A 20,818-nucleotide genomic window follows, 5' to 3' on the forward strand; every position below is an offset into this window, starting at 1 on the left:
AATCTGATACGCTCCTCTTTATGGACAAATTTTGCACTCAGAACATCTATTTCAGTAAAAACGGTACACAGTACGAAAAATAGAAATGTGTGTCAAGCTTTAAAATGGATGTTTTTTCATCAAATTTGGATAAAGTTTAGTAAAGTTACAGCATTTTCAATATTGAGCGAATTTTGAACTAGCTATGGCCGCTGAAATCAGGCAAATATCCCACTGTGCGACGCTGCTGACCCTGCAGTAGTATGACTAGCACTTGATAGAAAACTGGCGTGAACCTAACCAAAACCGAACGTATTTCATTGATACACTATACTATGTAGTATAAGTGACCGGTCAAATTCTAACAACGCACATATTTATTACCAAACTCCAAAACAAAGATATGCGTACATATATTATTTTCTATTGCACTTAGAACAGGTTATTTCGTTATTTTTGTCGTAAAAAGATCTCGAATAAAAATAACTAATAACTAAATACATAAGTACTAATAACAAAAAAAATATAACACCAATAAAAATTGCCGCCCCCAAAGGCTTGCGCTCCGGGACTTAGCCAATTTAGCCCTGTGGTTAGGGTGGCCCTGATGTCAGTGTTGCACAAATATTGTCAGACGAGACTCATCACTACGGAGTGAAAAACTGAACGATTGCTCAAATTATGTGTCAACGTGAATACAATTTGGATTTGCGTAACATCATGCTGCACAATAATTGTTGCACAACATGCTTGATCGTGAATAGGCCCCTTTAGTGTTAATCCTGTATTATAAAATATTACTGTACCTCACCGTTCCTCCAGCGGATTAGGCGATATACCTGTAAAGGACGTTATAGCAAGCAAAAAACGCTTGCGAATCTTCAACCCCGACAGATGGACAACACGTGCGGCGCACCCATCGAAGCGACGAGCCTTATACCCGTATAAATCGCGTTATTGACAACCGAAGACAATTCCAAGAGGAATTGGACACAGCCCCGTCCAATTAACAAACCAGGTTACTGGTATTCCAGTAGATTTGTATCCGTGGAGGCTGCAGATCGAAGTTTCGATCCTATAGGATCAATGGTTCAGGAGTTATGCTTGCTTAAAGTTGTGCACTTTTCAGTGTTTTTGACAGGTGAAGGCGCCGCCATATTGATTTGTAGTGACGATCGTGCGCCGCTTACCGAGCACAACCGCTAGATGGCAGCACGGGCACGCGTTAATGCTGATAATTAGACTGCGGATTTTATGCATTTATTGCAAAAATAAGTGGGTGCCGTTTAAAACAGTGAAAAAGTTAGAATGATCTAATAAATCCAATCTAATAATTTCAGCTTGTTAAGATTATTAAAATAAGAATTAAACGTCTATCTGACTCTAGTCTTTTGCAAATAATGCAGACAATTTTTATTTTGCATAAAAATCCGCAGTCTACTAATAATATAGAGCGGGTATTGGGATTGTTGATTGAATTTTGGATGACATGGCCACGAGTTGCGTTTCAACTGATCTAGGTTAGGTCTGGGTTAGGTTTTTGTTTATATTTGCCACGATATTTCTTCTCCAACATTTTCTGAGATATTTTCGTCTATGTTAGCGATATTACTGTGCCCGTGCTGCCATCTAGCGGTTCTGCTCCGTAAGCGGCTCGCGATCGTCATTACAAACCAATATGGCGGCGCCCTTATCTGTCAAAAACACTGCAGATTGCTCAACTTTAAGCAAGCATAACTCCTAAACCATTGATCCTACAGGATCGAAACTTTGATCTGCAGCCGCCCCAGGTACAAATCTACTGCATTACATACCAAATACATCATAATTTATAGAAGAATGGCACAAATTTTGAGTCCGGTAAAGTAAAGTTTACCCATTTTCTTTGTTATAAACATTTTTGCGGCAAGTTTCTGTTACAAATGTGCAGAGGTGTAGATTCACCCCTAAAACGGATGGTCATTACTTTTTATACATCCTGTACACTGCTATATATATCCTCAAATATTTTATAATCTTCGTCTACTAATTTTCGCCACGAATGCATAAAATGCGCAGCCTGCTCATTAACAAGCACGCGTACGGTAGTCCGGACGTTTTGATTCTTTTTCCATCGAATTCAACAGCGTTTCTGAAAGAAGGAAAAGACCGAATCCGCCAATTAGTTATTGAAAACGCTGGTGAACGGAGCACTGTGAAGCGTGGTAGAACTCGAGCAGGCTCGAACGTTAACTTTTATTCCGTTGTTAAGCCGATCGCAGGGAGCATCGGCGGGAGAAAACACGTTTCCGTTTAATCTTCGTTCAGCCCGCGAGAAACGTGCGGGTTTCCATTAAAATTCGTAGTCTACTTACAACACACGTTCGACAGTGTAATTAGCGAAATATAGTAAGACCGTAGAGCGTGGATAATGAAATACAAACAGAGAGAACGGAGCAACACCAGAACAGAGAAATAGAGGAGGAGAGGGGAGAACGAACTGGCAACATTTCAGACGTAAAATTCGCTCGGCGGAAATGAATTTATGGGAAGAATGCCGCGAGAAAGTGGATTGCCCGCAATGCAGCATTTATCCGGGGAATTTCAAAGTGGCTCCCTTAACGCGATGAAAGGCCGAAAACTATTCCAATTGCTCCCGGAACCGATGAAAGATCGCGGGATTCACCGTTGTAGTCCAGGGTCGCCGAGCTGTCTTTTATTTTTGAGGCACACCGGGCTTCTCCCGGTTTCACTTTCTCAAAATGTTTGCCCACGGTAAATATCATTCGCCACGCCTTAGGTATATCCCGGAAAACTGGAGCATCACGGTTACCATGTACCCCTCAAACTTTCAAAGTATTCCACCGGATACATCTCTCTGCGGTCGCGCCCCAAAACAACGCGGTTCTCCTTCTTTGTTCCAGATGCCGGTCTGGATTGTGGTCTGCATTTTTTCAATGCCTCGTTTCAATCCTTGTAGCATTCGGAACATTCTTGTCGAACGATTGAACAATTTTTGAACAATTTTTGAATAGTTTTTCTACAAATACATGCATAAATATAGCCTACGAACGTTAACGCAAATTCCCATTTATTAAATGTAATCGTTGCAACCATTGTTCTTAAGTTTTGTTCAGCATCTTATCCGGCTAAACCGTTTTGCTTCGGATGTAAGAAAACAAATGGAAATTCGGTGGGAGTTTTTCGCAGCGCTCGGCCAGCGAGATGCGAATTTGCGTAAACGTTCGTAGTCTGGATGGAAGTGGCGCAAGTATAAATTTACCTGTATATCGGTGTGTCTGCGTCCCCCTTGTACCAAATAACTAGATGTAGCTTGTCTCCGGAGACCGGCGGTTCCACGTCGCACGGTAACTGAGCAATTTCACCTGCCACTGCCTCCGCATCTATCATTGTCACTGTAATGACAAAGACAAGCCGTGAGTCAAGGTATATCATATAATAAGAAAACGACGGTGGCTGGAATTTGTATCAGGCATTCCGGCTTAAACGGTTTCGCGGAATGCTATTCGCACGTTTTCATGCGACAGGATGCATCTACCCCGCTTTCCTAGGACGTTGTCGATGTTGCCGTGAAATTATCTAGTTCTCAGTTACACGGTGCACTGTAATCATTTCGCTCCGTCAAAGTTTGCAACTGCTTCTTGCACGATAATCATTTCCTTCGGCCAGCGAAACGAGCGTTGAAACTGCAAACTGTACCGATTTTGCATAATTCGAACCGTCAAGCTACTATATTCGATCGTTTCATCTCCTTTCTTTATGAAAATGCAGCTCTACTGTTCGTAAACACATAAGATGGAGTGGGGCAAGTTCGTTAATTGGTTATTTTTATTATAATATGAACGACATTTCTCTAGCTTGTATTTATTAATGTAGTATAAGTTAGAATGAACTATTCGATATAGATGTCGTCCAAGAATAAAGACGTTTTCCTCGTTTAAATCAACCAATGCCAAATAGTCACGTGCGAGGTACTCGTACAACTTTGAGGTTACCCTGAACGTGCAATAGTTTACAAGTTATTAATACACTCCTCAAACGAATAAGGGATCACTTGTGCGAACCCGACAAATTGCTCCCACTTTACGTGATCATAACTCGGTCAAAAATTGCCGTATTGATATCGTTAAACAATGGTTTGAAAGCCTGAAACATCTAGTTTCAGATGCTCTGTTTCAGATCGTTGCTATGTTGGTTACTTACAAAGTTATAGCGACATGAAGACAACATTGACGGTTAACAAAAATTTTGTGCAACTTTGAAACATCACACGGGGAGCAACAAATTTTTTTGATAAATCGCGTTAATATCATTTGGAAGGGCTATCTTTCCTCTGTAAATTGTGTGGTTGTTGAATATTGTGCGATTTTTTTTATTCGAGTAATTCAACATTGAAGTAAATATGGGCTTTTTAACTTTAACTAGCTCCGGAAAGCGAAAAAATGATCGTAGAATCTTGTGCAAAAATGCAATAGAAAGAGCGTTTCTTTCTCTTCAAGGCATTCCTTTTGTTTTTCCAATTTCATTAACATTTCGATATGCCAGATGTTTCATAAAATATGCTTAAAAAATGCACAATTTCCCCTTTCATATTTCAGCATAAAAGTACGTGTTTGTTTAAAAATGTATAACTATAAAATTAAACAATATATTTTAATGCAACAAAAAGGATTTTATAGCAGACTTGTTAATCAGTCTTTTCTTTCCCCGTAGCACTTGAAACAAGGTTCGAAAGCATTGTTAACTCTCAGAGACGGACTTGTCCCATTTTCGGGGCAAGTGCGTCCTAGTTGACACTTTGTACAATATCCTATCAAAATGATAATTTTCAAGCAAAATTAGAATCTTACATAATACAAATTCATCAGTAATAACTGTGGCAAGAGTTTGATACCAAGAACGTTAAGTCTTTACATACCAGACTGAAAATACAACAGTTTAAAGTCGAACTTTGCAAAAACTAGGGCGGACTTACCCCATTCCACCTTAAGTACATTGTGTAGCGTAAAGAATTTCGATTTAGCCTTAACACTAAACCTACCGAGCCTTAAAAGTAACTGTGTACACACATGGTCGCTTATAAAAATGACAAGATTGATTTTATTTAGACTTTGTGCAGCACCTATTATAATACGTGCTCTACTAAAGATATTTATACAATCAATTCTTATAAAAGCATTGTTTATTATTTGAATAATTGTAAAATAATAAATCTGGAACCAGTCAATTTGACCGATGGTGGTAGGTTTAGTGTTAATTGCATTGTTAATAAACTTCAAATTGTATAGAGTTTGCAGCTGCTCAATCAGAATCGTGACACTGGAATTTCATGTTTCTCCTCGTTTTCTTGAATCAATGATACTGCAGGTAAGTACGTGTTTCAATTAATTAACTTCGGCTGAGCCGGTTTTCACCGGAAAATTGCATTAGTTACGAGTAGCATTTTGCGTACACTGCTAATTAAGTCGGAATGTATTACGCAAACGCGTGAAACTTCGTTAATTAAGTGTGGTAATTTCGGCTTTTACTTTCGCCATTTAAATTGAGATTGGCTGTAAGTAATAGCGCGGAGCGTTATTAATTGCTAGTGACGACTGCTTGTCTTGATAAAGCGATCGAAATAAGCGGATAATTTTAAACGTTGAGATACAGTGTGCTGTCTAAACACCCGTGTATATTTCAATTATTATCTAATAATTACGTTAGAATGCACCAATGTGTGTCTTCCCGAGTGCTGCTCTCATAGGGTATATTGCGAAAACAATGTCGCGCGATTCGAGCGATTCGCTCTCTTGTCTCCGGGATCTCATCATCGATCGCGTATCACCTCGCATCGAATATTCAAGTCGTGTTAAATAAATACATTCTGTCAAGAAAGTACCGGGAATCGATCATTTAAAAAGCCCGCTTAAAAGGATTGTTGAAATTCTTTTTGTCGCTAAGTTGGCACAACTGTCCTCTATACTCACGCGGAGTTTGAGCATCACTTGTCATTTAGTTTGTTTACAGTGCGCCATTTTGTCAGTTCATCTCAAGTGTGTTTTGCGACTTTTGCGAATTTTCTCCAAAGACTCAATCGCGTTAAGGTCGCTGAAGACATGTTAGAACGAGTCAATTCTGACCGCACATTTATAAAACGCATTGTAACTGGTGATGAGACATGGGCTTACGGGTTTCACATGCAAACCAGTCAACAAGCTTCGGAATGGCGCCTTCCAATTGAGCCGAAACCGAAAAAAGCACGTCAAACTCGATGTTGACAGTCTTTTCGATTACCGCGGTGTTGTGCACTCGGAATTCTTGGCACAAGGTGAGACAGTAAATAAAGAATATTATCTGAGCGTTATGCGGCGTTTGAGAGAGCAAATTCGTCGAAAAAGACCAGATTTGTGGAAAGAAAACTCATGGAGTTTGCACCACGATAACGCACCATCTCACAAGGCTATCGTTGTGAACGAATTTCTCTGGCCAAAAACTCAACAAATCTTATCGAGCAGCCATCGTATTCCCCTGATATGGCTCCGGCCGACTTTTTTCTTTTTCCAAAACTCAAATTATCGCTTCGAGGCACCCGTTTTCTGTCGATAGATGACATAAAAGAGAATTCGCGGCGAGTACTGAAGTTGATTCCAAAAAATGCGTTTAAAAAATGTTTTGATGATTGGGTTATTCGTTGGCACAAGTGTATTATTTCGAAAGGGGCCTACTTTGAAGGCAATACAATAAATTTGGATGAATAATACATATTTTGTGTTTCATTGACCAATTTCATTGACCTGGTACTTTTTTGACAGAATGTATATATTTCTGTATATTAACCTACATACGGTTGTGTTTCGCTAAACCTGCTGGCGAGAATAATCCCTGACAAATTAAAACACTTTTGTGGAGCATCTGTGTCGCACCGCACTATGTGTTAAGTAGCGAGACAATTAATTTCGGACTGTGCCAGTGTATTTTATTGATTAATATCGAGTGCAGTAATCAAATTCGCTCGTAATCGAATAGCAATTACTTTGGTGTCCCGTTCAGGGTGCACTGTGTGCAACATTCTAATTATGACGTCATTAAATATTTAAATGACTCGATAACAGTCAACTAGTGAAAATAAATTGCATAGTTTAATGAAGCTGCGGCAGGAAGTCTGCGTCAAAAAACAGAAAAAAATTAAAAACATATGGAAATTGTAAATTCGCACGGCGAAAGTTTCTCGTTAAGCTGGGACCGCGTTAAATAAATTCCGTTGATTGCTCGGTTATGTCAAATATTAATTTTCATTGCATATATCAGTCGTAACCACGGTGATTCACTGGCAGCGATACCCAGGGCTCGTTACGCGATGAAAAAAGAAAGTGTAATTAGAGGCATTAATCAAATCTAATTGTGGCAATTAACCGGACCGGCCTGGAGTAACTCACTCTCTTCTCCCCCTCCCTCTCTAGGTTACTCCCTTGGCCGCTCGGTGAATACATAATTTTCGTTAATAATTAAACTACGGACAAATAGACGCTAAGCGTAACGTTACACCGACGAAGATGCTCCGTTAATGACAATTAGACGGTTCATATATTCGCCGTAGTAGTTGGTTCCGTCTGCAAACGGTTGCCAAGAATGTCTAGTTAGCAAAGAAAGTGCGCCTACTATGCTGTCTCATTGCTCGTTTTAATTAGTCGCGATAGTAACTGTCTCGCGAAAACGCCTCATTTGCACGTTCATCGCAAGACACCGGTTATAATCAAGTTAATCCGGAAGTTGATTTTTTATTTTATTTACTGTTTACCCTGATCGATTGATCTTAGATACATAGTCATTAAAATAGTCTCCGAGACGTTGAAAGCCTTATAGCAGAGTCGTAGAATCAAGGTTCCGAAGGTTCCTGTTTATCTAGTATTTGGGTTTAGTCCAGTCAATGAATGCTCATAAGGGGGGTGTAGAGGGACATGAAAGGAACACAATTTTTAACTTTGGGACTTTGTTTGGACTAGTTAGGAGGTAAACATACTAAAAGTCCCTACTTCTAGGAGGTGAGCGGAGTGCAGGGAGGCACGTAGAGAGTCCCCTTTTGCGGTTTTCCGCTTATATCTCGGAAACTATGCGTCCTAGCGATAAGACTATTTTATACAAAATTAAAGCAGACACATTGTGCCATAAGATTGATTCCATTCAGTTTTTCGCAACCACGCATAGTTTCCGAGATATCCGCGCTCAAAGTTCACTAATTGACTAGCTGTTCGGCACAAACTCATGTTGCGCGAAGATATTTTGCTTTCTGGTTCGAAAAAAACGTCGACCATGCAAACTTCACAGGGGGGTTTCTCAAGATAAAAGTCTGCTCTTTCGCGTGGTATAGTTCAATTTTTCGCTGGACCCTTATTTTTTGAGATAAATTCGAAAATATCCGCAAAAATTGGTGCAAAAGTGGTGCATCTCCGTCTTTAATCATTGTTTAAACATGTTTAAACAATCGTAATGTATTAATATTGGATATCACTGTATTCGGGAAAGTCTACAGAATCTTTTACTGTAAAGAACAATTCAATATCTTTTATAATAACATCGCAATATTTGTTTAAAGTTGAAAAATATGTCTTTTTTTTAAACTCCATTTTCTCAAAAACTGGACGTATAGGAAAAAAATTAAAACCAGATTCGGAATCAGCGCGGAAAACTCTACAAGAATCGCATAGTGGGAATCGAAATACTTTTTGGCTGTTGGACAGTGTTATTGCTTATTAGTTATGATTAATCATTAGTTAGTTTAAATGATCAGTCATCAGTCACTATTGTGCGATTAACATACATTAATATGTATACTTAAACCATATCGGAATTTGCAGTCACCAAACATGTCATAATCTGTATTTTATATGTTCATAAATTAATAGGATATTTTTTTGTTATTGTTATGTCTTACTTTAACTTATAACCATTTTTAGTCATTAGTCATAGAGAAATTTTGATTGCGTATTTAGTCATTAGTTATGCCATTATAGTCAATATTCAATATTCATCCTTAATAAAAATTTAGTCATTATTCATTAGTCATTACGCTCAAATACTTATGTAGTCATTACTCATTGTCACGCTCAAGTATTTACTTGTTGTTAGTCATTAATTATTATTAGTCACTTTTGTAGTGTATGAAGTTATTAGTCAATAATCATAATTGTGACTAGCGTTTGCCCAACTCTGGTATCTACATACATAGAGCTATTTTATTGTGTTTTTTATCTAATAAAAACATATACGTATTATTGTAATTTATGTATTTGCAAGCTTTTACTTGTGGTGTGACACGGAATTGTCGAAAAAACTTTGGTGTGCCGTGGAAGATAAAAGGTTGCGGAGCACTGAATTAAACTTCAATGGATGACAGTATACTGTAGTAATGCCAACTTCCCTCAACAACGTCGCCTGTCTTCAAGCACGGATACTTATTGATCCACCCTCGTATATCTCTCGAACTTCTGAAGAATGAAAGATAGAAACGAAGCGGTAAAATCGTGAGGATCACTGGAGAGTTCGTCAATCTGATGGCAGGTTTCGCATCTGTAAATCCGAGATTATTCAATCACGCCGCGATTAGCATCTCTCCGCGTGTCACGCTAACAGGGACTCGATCTCCAGATGATTGCTTAATAAAAGGACACGCCGGTGATCAAGTTATTAATCCATTAACTAAATCCCGCGTCCCGTGGGACCCGATGTGTTTCCCGTACTATCGCGAGCCACGCGGACAAATAACCCACGCATTAAAACCCGTTTGCATATTCATAAGAGAAGGAACGCATTTAAGCGAGTTAACGACTCAACGAGCGCTGAATATTCTTGACAGCCACGCGAGCCGGCATCGTTTTACGTTTTAATCGGTGATGCAAATCATTGTTGACGTCGCGGCGGTCTACTGGTCGAGTAATTGGTCCGTAGCATCATCGAAAAATTGTTTCCGTTTAATTAACAGGCTGTCGCGCCGGTTGAGGCGACTCCAGCCTTGGAAATCGAGTTAGCGAGCGTGTTGCTGCAGGTTGACAGTGATTCCAGTTATCTGGCTGTCGTTTGACTAACAGTGCAACATTTCGCGATGAATAAAAATTCATTATCATCCCTGAAAATTTTCCACGGCCAAAATAACGTTCATACGGAGGTACAGATAATAAGTCGTCGAGAATGGCCTCAATTATCGCATCCATAATAATCATCGACTTTCCCGCCGCGTGTCCAGCACAAAATCTGCGGCGGCGATTAATTAAAAATCGCGAGCAGCTTGTTTCGCGCACCGCGTGAGAAAGAAAACAAACACAAAAAGAAAAACGTGTGCGACGCTGAGAGAGGGAACACGGAGCGAGAAATTATCGAATAAAGGCCGTGGAACCGCGATTTCGAAATTAATCTCGCTCGCCGCGCCGCGCGCCGGTTGGAAACCGGTTAAAAAAGGTCTGAGTTGAGAGTGAAAAAGGGAGCGCGAAACACGTCGAATCGTTGCGACGAAATCATGTACGGTATTTTTTTGTTGTCCCGCCGTCGAAAACGATCGAAACGCGAAAGAGAGAGAGGAAGAGAGAGAGAGAGGGAGGGAGAACGATGGAGCGACGCTGTTTTAGAATGATTCGAGGGCGAATTTGTCGTTGACGGGGCGAAACGGAGGAGCAATTAATTGACGGTGCGTTAATTATCGCGTGCCACACGGCCGAATATTCGGAATATTGTAAATGGCAGCGGGACGACTTACGACCCATTTAACATTTCGATGAAAACGCCGGACGTTCTAGCGCCATGCCAGCACCGCGCAATCAAAGGGGACAAATGTTTTCGGGCGCCATCGTTTCCGCCCACACCCAGAGAAATCGAAGAACAACGGTTGACGAGGGGGTGAAGAGGGGGGTTTGGTGAGTTGGCGAAGGGGTGGGGGGAGGGGTACCGAGGGGGCAGGTTTTATGCGGCACTGATTTTAATTTACCCGTCCCGGGGTGTGAAAAATCGTTTCGGGGGCAGCATTACGTTCCGCAGACGGAACAAAGGGAACAATGAGCGTTTGTTACGGACCAGTGTCATCAATGGCCGCTCGGAACAATCCTGTTCTGCACCGACGCTCTCTCTCGCTGATAACCTAATATCGTTAGGGTTTGCCTCTCTAGTACAATGCGCGTTTAACACTTTGACGGTCCCGCTTTCCGCGGGAAAACATTCTTCCGCTGTCGAACAGCGCGTGCCGCACCCGCGCGCTCTCTTTTCTGCGAGTTTCGATTGTAAGGCGGGATACAATTTATTTTATGCATTTTTATCGCGGATTTATTTCACTGCAATTAAATAAGGTGAAGTGGGGTAAGTGCGCACTTGTTTTTGTAAAGTTGGACTTAAAACCGATGTATTTTCAGTCTGGTATGTAAAAACTTAACGCTCTTGGTATCAAACTCTTGTCACAGTTATTACTTATGAATTCGTATTATGTAGGACTCTAATTTTGCTTGAAAATTACCATTTTGATCGGATATTCTACAAAGTGTCAACTACTATGCACTTGCCCCGAAAATGGGGCAAGAGCGTTTCTAAGAGTTAAAAATGCTTTCAAACCTTGTTCCAAGTGCTACGGGTCGAAAAAAGAATGATTAACAAGCCTGCTATAAAATGCTTCTTATTGCATTAAATTATATTGTTTAGTTTTATAGTTATCCATTTTTAAACAAACAAGTACTTTTATGCTGAAACATGAAAGGGGACACATGTGTCGATGAAAACATAGTGTCGGTCAAATCATGTCAATAAAGACATTTGTAGATGATTTAACCATGTCGATGGAAACATAGTGTCGACTAAAGTTAATTAATTAAAGGGTATCCTCAAAGCAGAGCTGGGAAAAATGGCATTTTAAATAGTAAATATAAATAAAAAATCCTATTTATTTTAAAGAATGTGTACAACTTTGAAAATAAAATATTTTATTTGATGCAGTAATTTTTGAAAATAGTATTTTATTTGAAGTATATTGAAAATATTTATATTTTGTCTTTATTTTCAATTTCAATTTTAAATATTTTCGCTGAAAATAATGGTTCGAATTCGATACATTTATAAGTGTAAATTGTTTCTTAACGATAAGATAGACTGTATGTTTATGCGAGTTGTCAGAGTATTATAACAATGCAAAAAGTAAAATATTTTATTTCGTGTTTCTGTTTGTTAAAACAAAAATATATTTTTTTGAGGTTCAGATTGTTAAAATAGAAATATTTTATTTTCGAAATTGTATATCTTCTTTAAAAAACTTCTTTAAGCAAAATAAAATCTAAAATATTAAATGGTATTTGAAATATTTGTTTCGCCAAATGATGCCTACCCTCTGCCTCAAAGTTGTACGTGTACCTCGCACGTGACTGTTCGGCATTGGTTGATTTAAACGAGGAAAACACCTTTATTATTGAGCGACATCTACGTAGAATAGTTCATACTAACTTATACTACATTAATAAATACAAGCTGGAGAAGTTTCGTTCATATTATAATAAAAATAACCAGTTAATGCACTTGTGCAAATCGTGCATTCCGATGAATTCCGGTCAATGTGTTTCTCCGATCACGAGCAAATCAATCGAAAGCAAGTTTTCACCACGATCGTGATCGCAAGCAAAGTTATACTCTCTCGACGCGTCGCACAGTGCGGACAAACGTGGCATATCTCACTACACGTGTATATCACGATGTACGATAAATTCCTTTGGCAAAACGTTTTATTAGGTGGTAATTGATATTATTAATCATATAACAATAATTTTTATGCATAAATATTGTTAATTTTTTTTTTTAATTTATTAATTTTATTGTTACATTTTTTTTTTGTGAATAATTACTATTGCATTGACATTAGTAACCAAATTTAGATTTTTATAAAAAATTTTACCATGTGTCGCACTCTCTAGAGTCCAAAAAATCAAATAATATTACATTAATTGTAAATCAGTGTTGCAATAATAATTCTGTACAATGGAAAATGCTCACCAAGGTATATGCATTCTTTTTACATTTAATAAAGTAGATTTATTTTTTGTATAAATTTTCAACGGTGGTTTTATTTATTACTTGCATATAAAACTTCAAATTAACATATCTCGAGAAAGGCAAAAAATATCCTGAGATTTTGACATATTCGGATATATCACTTGTTGTAGTTTAAGAATTTCATAGTTTAGCCTGCAACTAACTGCTACTCTTAATTTTATAAACTTTTTAATAAGTGCCCGTACCTTGCCTTTATGTTGTATTGTGGAAAATTCGTTAATTTCTTTTTAAATTTATTAGTTATATCGTTAAATTTCATTTTCTGCGAATAATTACCACAATACATATACATTCGTAAACAAATTTGGATTTTTGTACAAAATTTTGCCATTTGTCCGCCACAGAAAAATTGAATATTCGTGTATATCACGATATGAAATACATTTCTTTAGCAAAAAATGCGTATTAGGGTGGAAATTGTTATTAATAATCATATAATAATCATTTTTATGCATAATACAATTTTGCAATAATTATACAGGGTGGACGATTTATCTGAAGAGATTGAAATATCTCGAGAAACGACAACAAAAAGCAAATCTTGCGATTTTACTGAAATTCATCAATATTTAATCAGAAATGTGCAAGATTACGGGATTGAATGATTCATTTTGGATCACATTCAAAGTACCGAGGATGACTCGGATAGCGAATAGCGTTTTGTTAAGTTTGTTAGTTTTGTTTATACTATTATAATTTGTCTAAGTTTATTATTATTAATATTAAATATGGTTCATTTATTATTAATTTCGTTTTAAATATGTTAGTTTTTAAAAATATATTTTTGTTTAAATAAAAATTGTTAATTTCTTAATAAATTTATTAATTATATTGGTAAATATCATTTTCTGTAAAAAAATTACCTATATATACATTAATAACCAAATTTAGAGAAGTGCCGAATATTAGGCCATTTGTCCGCACTGTGCGTCGCTCGGTAACCACAGTTCCCACAAAGTCACGGCTCCGGTCTTCGACACAGTGCCACGAAATAAACTGAAAATATATTCGCGCGATCTCGTAAAGTTCCCGAAAATTCGCCGCGTTTCACCAAAGTTATCATTGACGCGAGCATTACGCTCGAAGTCCGCGGTCTAATGATAAATCGAACGAAACTTTTTGACCGACAGCATACGCGCGAAAACAATTCTCGAACGCGAAGTGTCCGTTCAACCGTGGAATTCTGTCCGTGCGGAAAAAGAGTATAAAACGAGCAAAGCAAAAGGCTGAAATTTCTCTCGCGGCCTCTCTGTTCGCTTTTAAAAAAGTTGAATCCGAATTTTCGAGCAGGGTAGACGTGCTGCTGAATAAAAAATGGCTAACGTGCCGTTTCACGACGCACCCGTTTTCTATTTGCTATGAGCACGCGCGTGTGTGCGCGCGTACGTGTGTATATGCGTTGGACGGGTCTTCAGAGTCGATTTTCTTCAAGACGGAGAACTGCGGGGCGAAATTTCATTCGAAACTTTTCACTTACGGAATTTCGCCGCGAAACTGAAAATTCCGTGGATATCCCGTCACCGTATAGGTCACAATCTTGCCGTTTATTTCAAATTTCTTATTAGCGGGAGACAATCTTCTATTTTCTTAAAATACTTTTCGGATCCACTGTGCATTATGGTGTCCATCGCGTTAATGAAACGCCTGTTTCGATTGATAATTTATTATTTACGCGACGATCGAGCGAACGGGGCTTTCGTCGGTGGGAAAATACAGCGGACTATTGTGCGAAACAGGCGAAAGCTTTTGTTCCCGGTCTATCGTTCGGAATCGCGTGGAACTTTCGCGGGTCGCAAGAATAACAGATTGCCTGATTTCAATAACCCGCGTGTCGGATTTCGGACAAGGGTTTTTCCCGGGTGAAGTTGGTTTCCCGGGGGGGGGGGGGGTGTCGAGAATGGTCTCTCGCGATCGAGGGTAGAAACAAAAAGCGTTGGTCCTCGGGAAATCGCGGCACCGTGATACCTTTATCTAGCCACCTGCCCCGTCTCCTCTGACCCCCGGACGAAAGCCTGTTTTAAATGCTCCCTAGCATTGTTTGCGGCAACTTTCAGGCGCTTTTACTACCGCAAACAGCCATTTTCATTTAGTTTTCTTTTCATCCGCTCGATGCGCTAAGTGAATTTCACTGGCCACTTCCATTCCGTTCCCCGTTTCATTCCGCACGCATACCCGAGCCTGTTTGGTAAATCTAATCCTTGCTTTTCATAAAAATCTCCTAGCCCCGCTCGCTTGTTCTCATGTTCTGTTGTTCGTTTTTCGTTTCTCGTCCCCTCCATTTTATCCGCATCGATTTTCCTTCAACGCATTTCATCTTTCCGATCCTCTTTCCTTAACGGCCTATTATTTTTGCTCTTTCCTTTCCATCGCTTTTCTCGGCTGCTTCCGGGTCCCTTTTATCGTCTCGTTTCTCCTTGTCTTGTATTTTGTAGCGAGTCACGCGTGTTTTCTGCTGGTCAACTGCCAGCTTATAATATTCTGTTCTTCTCTTTGAATACAAGATATTCGATCGTAAAGGGAGATCGTGCTCGGATAACCTTGTTACATTACTGGGTAATATATGTAGAAATGGCAACGAATCTAGGTATGGACACTCTGAGCGCATTTTTGGATGTACAGGCCGCGTTTGATAATGTTGATTGCAAGCTGCTACTTCAGAAATTAGCAGATGCAGGATGTTCCCTTAACGTTATAAAGTTTACTAGCTTTCGCCCGCGGCTTCGCTCGCACAGGAAACCGTTTAATGCCCTCGGAAATTGATATTGTTTCTCCATATAAAACCTTTTAACCCCCCATTCACCCCTATAGAGTTTTAATTTTATGTCATGTCGCTATCTTAGATTTCAAAACCCCTTTTCACCCCCTTGGGGGATCAATTTTTTAAAATGCCGAAATAGGTGTTTGATTAATTATATCAAAGAGCATTAAGACCAAGTTTCAAGCAAATCCGATCACAAATAAAATATTTCTCATACAAACGGTGTAACCACTTTTCACCCCCTCGGGGGTTGAATTTTTTAAAATGCCGAAATAGGTGGTTGATTAATTATATCAAAGAGCATTAAGACCAAGTTTCAAGCAAATCCGACCACAAATAAAATATTCTTCATGCGAACGTTGCATCCCCTTTTCAACCCCTTAGGGGTTCAATTTTTTAAAATGCCGAAATAGGTGTTTGATTAATTATATCAAAGAGCATTAAGACCAAGTTTCAAGCAAATCCGATCACAAATAAAATATTTCTCATACAAACGTTGCAACCCCTTTTCACCCCCTTAGACAAAAGTTTAACACCATTGAAGAATATCTCTCAAAAAATACTAAAAGTGACAGCCTGCGTTCGTAACTGCTCCTGTCTTTCAAATCAGAAAAAAACCCGAACGAACGTTCGCTTCGTGTTTCGATCAAAAATATTTTTCCGAGGAAGAGGCAGGTTTTGAAAATTTCCGAAGATTAACCAAGGGTGAAAAATCCTCTTTTTTTTTGTCGCCGGCTCAATGTCACACGAGGGACGTCCGAATTAATAAAATCGATGTCGCTCGTGCGGGACGGGTTACACGTCACGGATATTGTTGGCGGAAAACGTTCTAAATGGAATTTCTATTTTTTTTTGTGCCAGCCGTGTCCGTCGATCCGTCGATACCGCGAGACTCGGACTCTGCATTTGAATATATGATTGGCAAATTTTTTTCCCCCCCGGTTCGTTCGTTACCCTCGCTATCGAGCCCCTCTATCCACCGTTCCATATTTTGTATCTCGTCCCGGTGCTTCCGTTGCGCGCGTAGCTCTATTAACTTCTTTAAAAATAAACCGAAAAGTAACCATTTTTTTTTATTGCTGACGCGGGAGAGTCGATACTGGAATACCGGGGAATTTCTTGCAATCCTTCCGGCTTCCTGGCAAAATAGCAGGCTTTGAAAACGCGATATAAAGCGAAGCTTGTATTAAAATTTTTGGTCATTTTTATTCCGCTCTTAGACTGCTCCATGAAATTTTCGACAATTCTTTCGGTCCACCCGGTGGATCCCGGGCACTGGTAACTTCATCTCGTCGAATTCCTGAGCATCGGTGGTCAGGCGTCGCTGCGGTTCCCGCTAAATTTCAAACCGAGCAGCTGCGCGCGATGCAAATATTTGCGCTGTCGTAAGCCGCATCTTAATTCACTCGGATGTTGCTCGACGTAGACTAATTACGAGTATGTTTGTTTCCGAAAGGGGACAGAGCAGAACCAGAGAACGATCCAGAGAGAGAGAGAGAGAGACAGAGAGGGAGGAAGGGGAAAATGATCCAGGGTCGGCGTCCGCGTCCATTAACGGTCTAAAATTGAAATCACGCGCGGCCGTGTGTATTTATGGCGGCATAACTAATACTTGAGCGACGCGCCGGTGCCCCGTGCGATCGTTCATCCACTTTGCATTAATCGATGTCGATCGATCGATCTATCGCGGGCCGCACGGTGTAACCGTTCTAAGTGCCGCCGCGGAAATTTTATGCAAACGCCCGGGCTCCGAGAGCTTAATGCCTTCATTTGCCGCCGGCGAGGTCGTAAAGTGCCGCTTCTTACTAATTTGCAGAGTCAATAAGCGTTCCCACTGCGTCGTGGATAGGCGAGGGGGTGCAAGGAACATCCGGGGATAGGTGCATTTGTGATCGGTTACCGATTTCTTCAAGATTTACGGGGACACGAGCGGAAAAATAACGAGGCTCTCTCTCGCGGAATTTGCCCGGATTGTTCTCCCCGATCTCGTTTCCCGTGACCTATGGGGGTCTACCGCTACCCGTTGATCGAGCACCTCCTTTATAAATCGGGAATTTTATTTCGAATGTTTTATAATGGATTTTATTCGCTTTATACGGGGACGGAGATTTGTGGAGGCGAGGCCAGTGGAAGAGGAGCTCTCCCTTCATTTATTTTCAGCTTATGCGTTCTTGGCGGGCACTTGTTGTTACATCGACAGTGTTATTCTTAACGTATCTTTGTTCCGAGTAACTAGACTTATAAGATCTTATAATAAGCGTAAATACTGTCCATTAACAAAAGCAGCGCACTTATTTCTTCCGCTCCCCAGAGCGAATAGCGGGACAGAGCCCGGCAAGTGGCCTCATTCCGCGGAATTAATCTCCGCGCTTTTAATTGTCACGGGCTCATCGCAGCGTAATGTTTCATTTTGAAAAAATCCATGTTTCCATTTAAATATTCCGCTTTTCACCGGCGGGAAGAAGAGACTCCTGGAAACGACACTAAACATCCAGCCACGCATTTAAACAGCCATGGATTTTTCCCGCTTCCGTCCAGAGGCCGAGTTCTTCGGGAACGTGTTTCAAAGGGAGGGGTAGAAAAGAGTAGTAGCGGAAGGTTCGAGGGAAAGAGAGTGAGAGAGAGAGAGAAAGGAGAAAAGCGACGAGAAGCTGCTTTTCATCCGTCTGTACCGCCCGGGAACCGCAGCAGTAACCAAACACCGCGAGTAAAAACCGCGGCATAATTATATCAAGCAGCGAAAGAAAGATGGCGGCGCCCCCGACGATGGCGAGAAGGGGGAGCGGGACGGCGCGACGAGCGGAACGGGAGAAAACAGGATCGACAAAGTGGAGCGTGGACTGAGAAAAGTAGCAACAAGTTCGCCACTATTTCAACCGCTCGCCACTTGAAACGAAACAGTGGCGAGGGGTTTTTCAGCGACTTGTCTGTTTTGATGAACTTAGTTCGCTGTTATACCGCGAGTTGCTGCGAGCATGGCCCCGTTACTATGACCCGAATAATTATTCCGGCGCTGTAAAACACGTTTAAGAGGAACACGGCCTCCGCCGAGAATCCCGAAATTTTTCTTTTCGGATGACAGGCTTGGTTGCACGAGAAAGTCTCGAAATTTTTCGCGCGTTCTCATTGATCTGATCGTTTGCGCGAGATTAGGTTCTCGAGGAATTGGAACGCGCGCGACACGGCGCCGTTGGTCCAGAAACGAGTACATAAATACATGTTCGAACGGTGCTCAGACATAGCCCGCGAGAGGATCGAGGCTCGCAGCGGCAAGTCGTAAGCAAATCGCAGCGAATTTCGCGGCTCTGGGACCGGGGACGTCGTTTTTCAACCCCTGGCTGCTAGGAACGTCGTGCTCACCCCTCGGGACTCGTCTCGCCGAGCGCGAATACAGTTCCCCGGAATCGAAGACCACCCCTTTCTACGGTGCTCGGAGTCTGTCTGCTCGTCTGGCCGGTTAGGAACAGGGCGCAGGGAAATTTTTCGCGTTTCTAAATGGGGCGAGACAACGGCTCCGCTTCCTCTCCGACTGATTCCGCTCCTCCCCGCCTCGACCCGCTTGAAATCTCGATGCCAGACTGTCGCCGGGCCTCCCCGGGGAATATTCTCTTGGCACAACCAGCACGCAACTTACTTACAAGTGCTCATACATATGTATCCCATCAACATGCATATAACATCCGAGTAATTAATGTATGGCTGTCTCATTCCCCTACCCTCGACCACCCCTCGACTCTACCGCCCTCTCGTCTCATCCTTGTCCTCGTCCTGTTGTCTCCTGTTCTCTCTCCCCCCTCTCTCTCTCTCTCTCTCTCTCTCTATGTGCTCGGCTCGAGGCTCTTTCCCTCGCTACAGGCTTTCGAGGCATCCCCGTGGAAGCACTTCTCCAGCCCCTGTTTCTCACCCTCGTTTTTCAACGGTTTCGCGGCCGCTCCTTCTTTTAGGAGCCACCCTTTTTGCTCTCTGCACGCCACCCCCGCGATTCCCTGTCGCGAGCAAATTTTTCACGATGGGTTTGCTGCATTTTCGGCCGATTGGAACGCGTTGTAGGCTGTTGGAAGACAGGGAGCTCAGAAAATGCGAGTTCGATCGAATAGATCGGTCTCCATTTTATCGATAAGATTTAACATTGTTGTAAAGGGTTCTGAAGTTCGCAAAGAAATGGTTAGAATAAAATTGTCAAGATTCTGCGCACGAAACGACATCGTACGCTTGCGCCCCGTCACCGTGCAAGTATTAAAATACCATAAGCTGTGAAAAATACCTCCTCGACATCCCCTAAAGCGATCCTTTTCAAATATCCTCTAAGCCTCCACGCGTATTCACCATATGGCCGAAGACACGTGTATTGTTAGAAACCTCGTCTCTCCGTTTATGACTACCGAGTGAATAGATTCATGACTTTATCGTAAACTGCTGGAACGTGTTCCGCGAAGCATTCTCACGTCATCGAAAAAATATTATGCTCGAGCAGCCCCTTGAACATGAATCTACATACATGTAGAACATAGATGTAGAAATGTTGCCGCTGGAAATCTCCATTCTCCCTTTTATGCTTTCTTGTCGACATAAATTTCAATCGTTTCATGGGAGATCTTAAACCTTCGGGGAGTTCTAGAAACCTACTTTCAGAAAAAAAATTGAACCAAATATAAATTTCCAAACGATCTTCCAGAAGTACAGAACAAAACGTTACAATTTTATTCAAAAATTTAAACGTTGCGATACACTATCAAAAGTGATACACAGAAAATTTATACACACGCTCGTACAAGACCTCAGAGTGCCGCACAATGGGCCAAACCGACGAAATCTGTGTCAAAATCAAAGAACTTTCAATAGAAATGAGATAGAGCGATGAAATTTTTTTAAATTAAAGCTGAAACTTTGCAGAATATGGGATAATTTTGGAGATTGTGGTACGAACGTCTTTTAACCTCGAAAGAATTTGTTAAACTTGCACAACTTCAAGAACATTGTGGTTTTTCCAAAACCACGCGCGGAAGAAATTTTTTTTAAACATACGAC

The 20,818-nt window shown here is 40.8% G+C and overlaps 1 protein-coding gene across 4 annotated transcripts in view; it reads right to left on the bottom strand.

Moving 5' to 3' along the window:
• Positions 1 to 20,818, bottom strand: part of LOC143213463 (nephrin) — a 561,898-nt gene that overhangs the window by 135,441 nt on the left and 405,639 nt on the right. For all 4 annotated transcript variants that reach the window (XM_076433355.1, XM_076433354.1, XM_076433357.1 and 1 more), the window contains exon 3: positions 3,242 to 3,374. In XM_076433355.1, the coding sequence (XP_076289470.1) occupies positions 3,242 to 3,374 (133 nt within the window). The remainder of the gene's footprint in view (positions 1 to 3,241; positions 3,375 to 20,818) is intronic.

The sequence above is a fragment of the Lasioglossum baleicum genome, chromosome 11 (assembly GCF_051020765.1).
Source record: "Lasioglossum baleicum chromosome 11, iyLasBale1, whole genome shotgun sequence".
NCBI lineage: Eukaryota > Metazoa > Arthropoda > Insecta > Hymenoptera > Halictidae > Lasioglossum > Lasioglossum baleicum.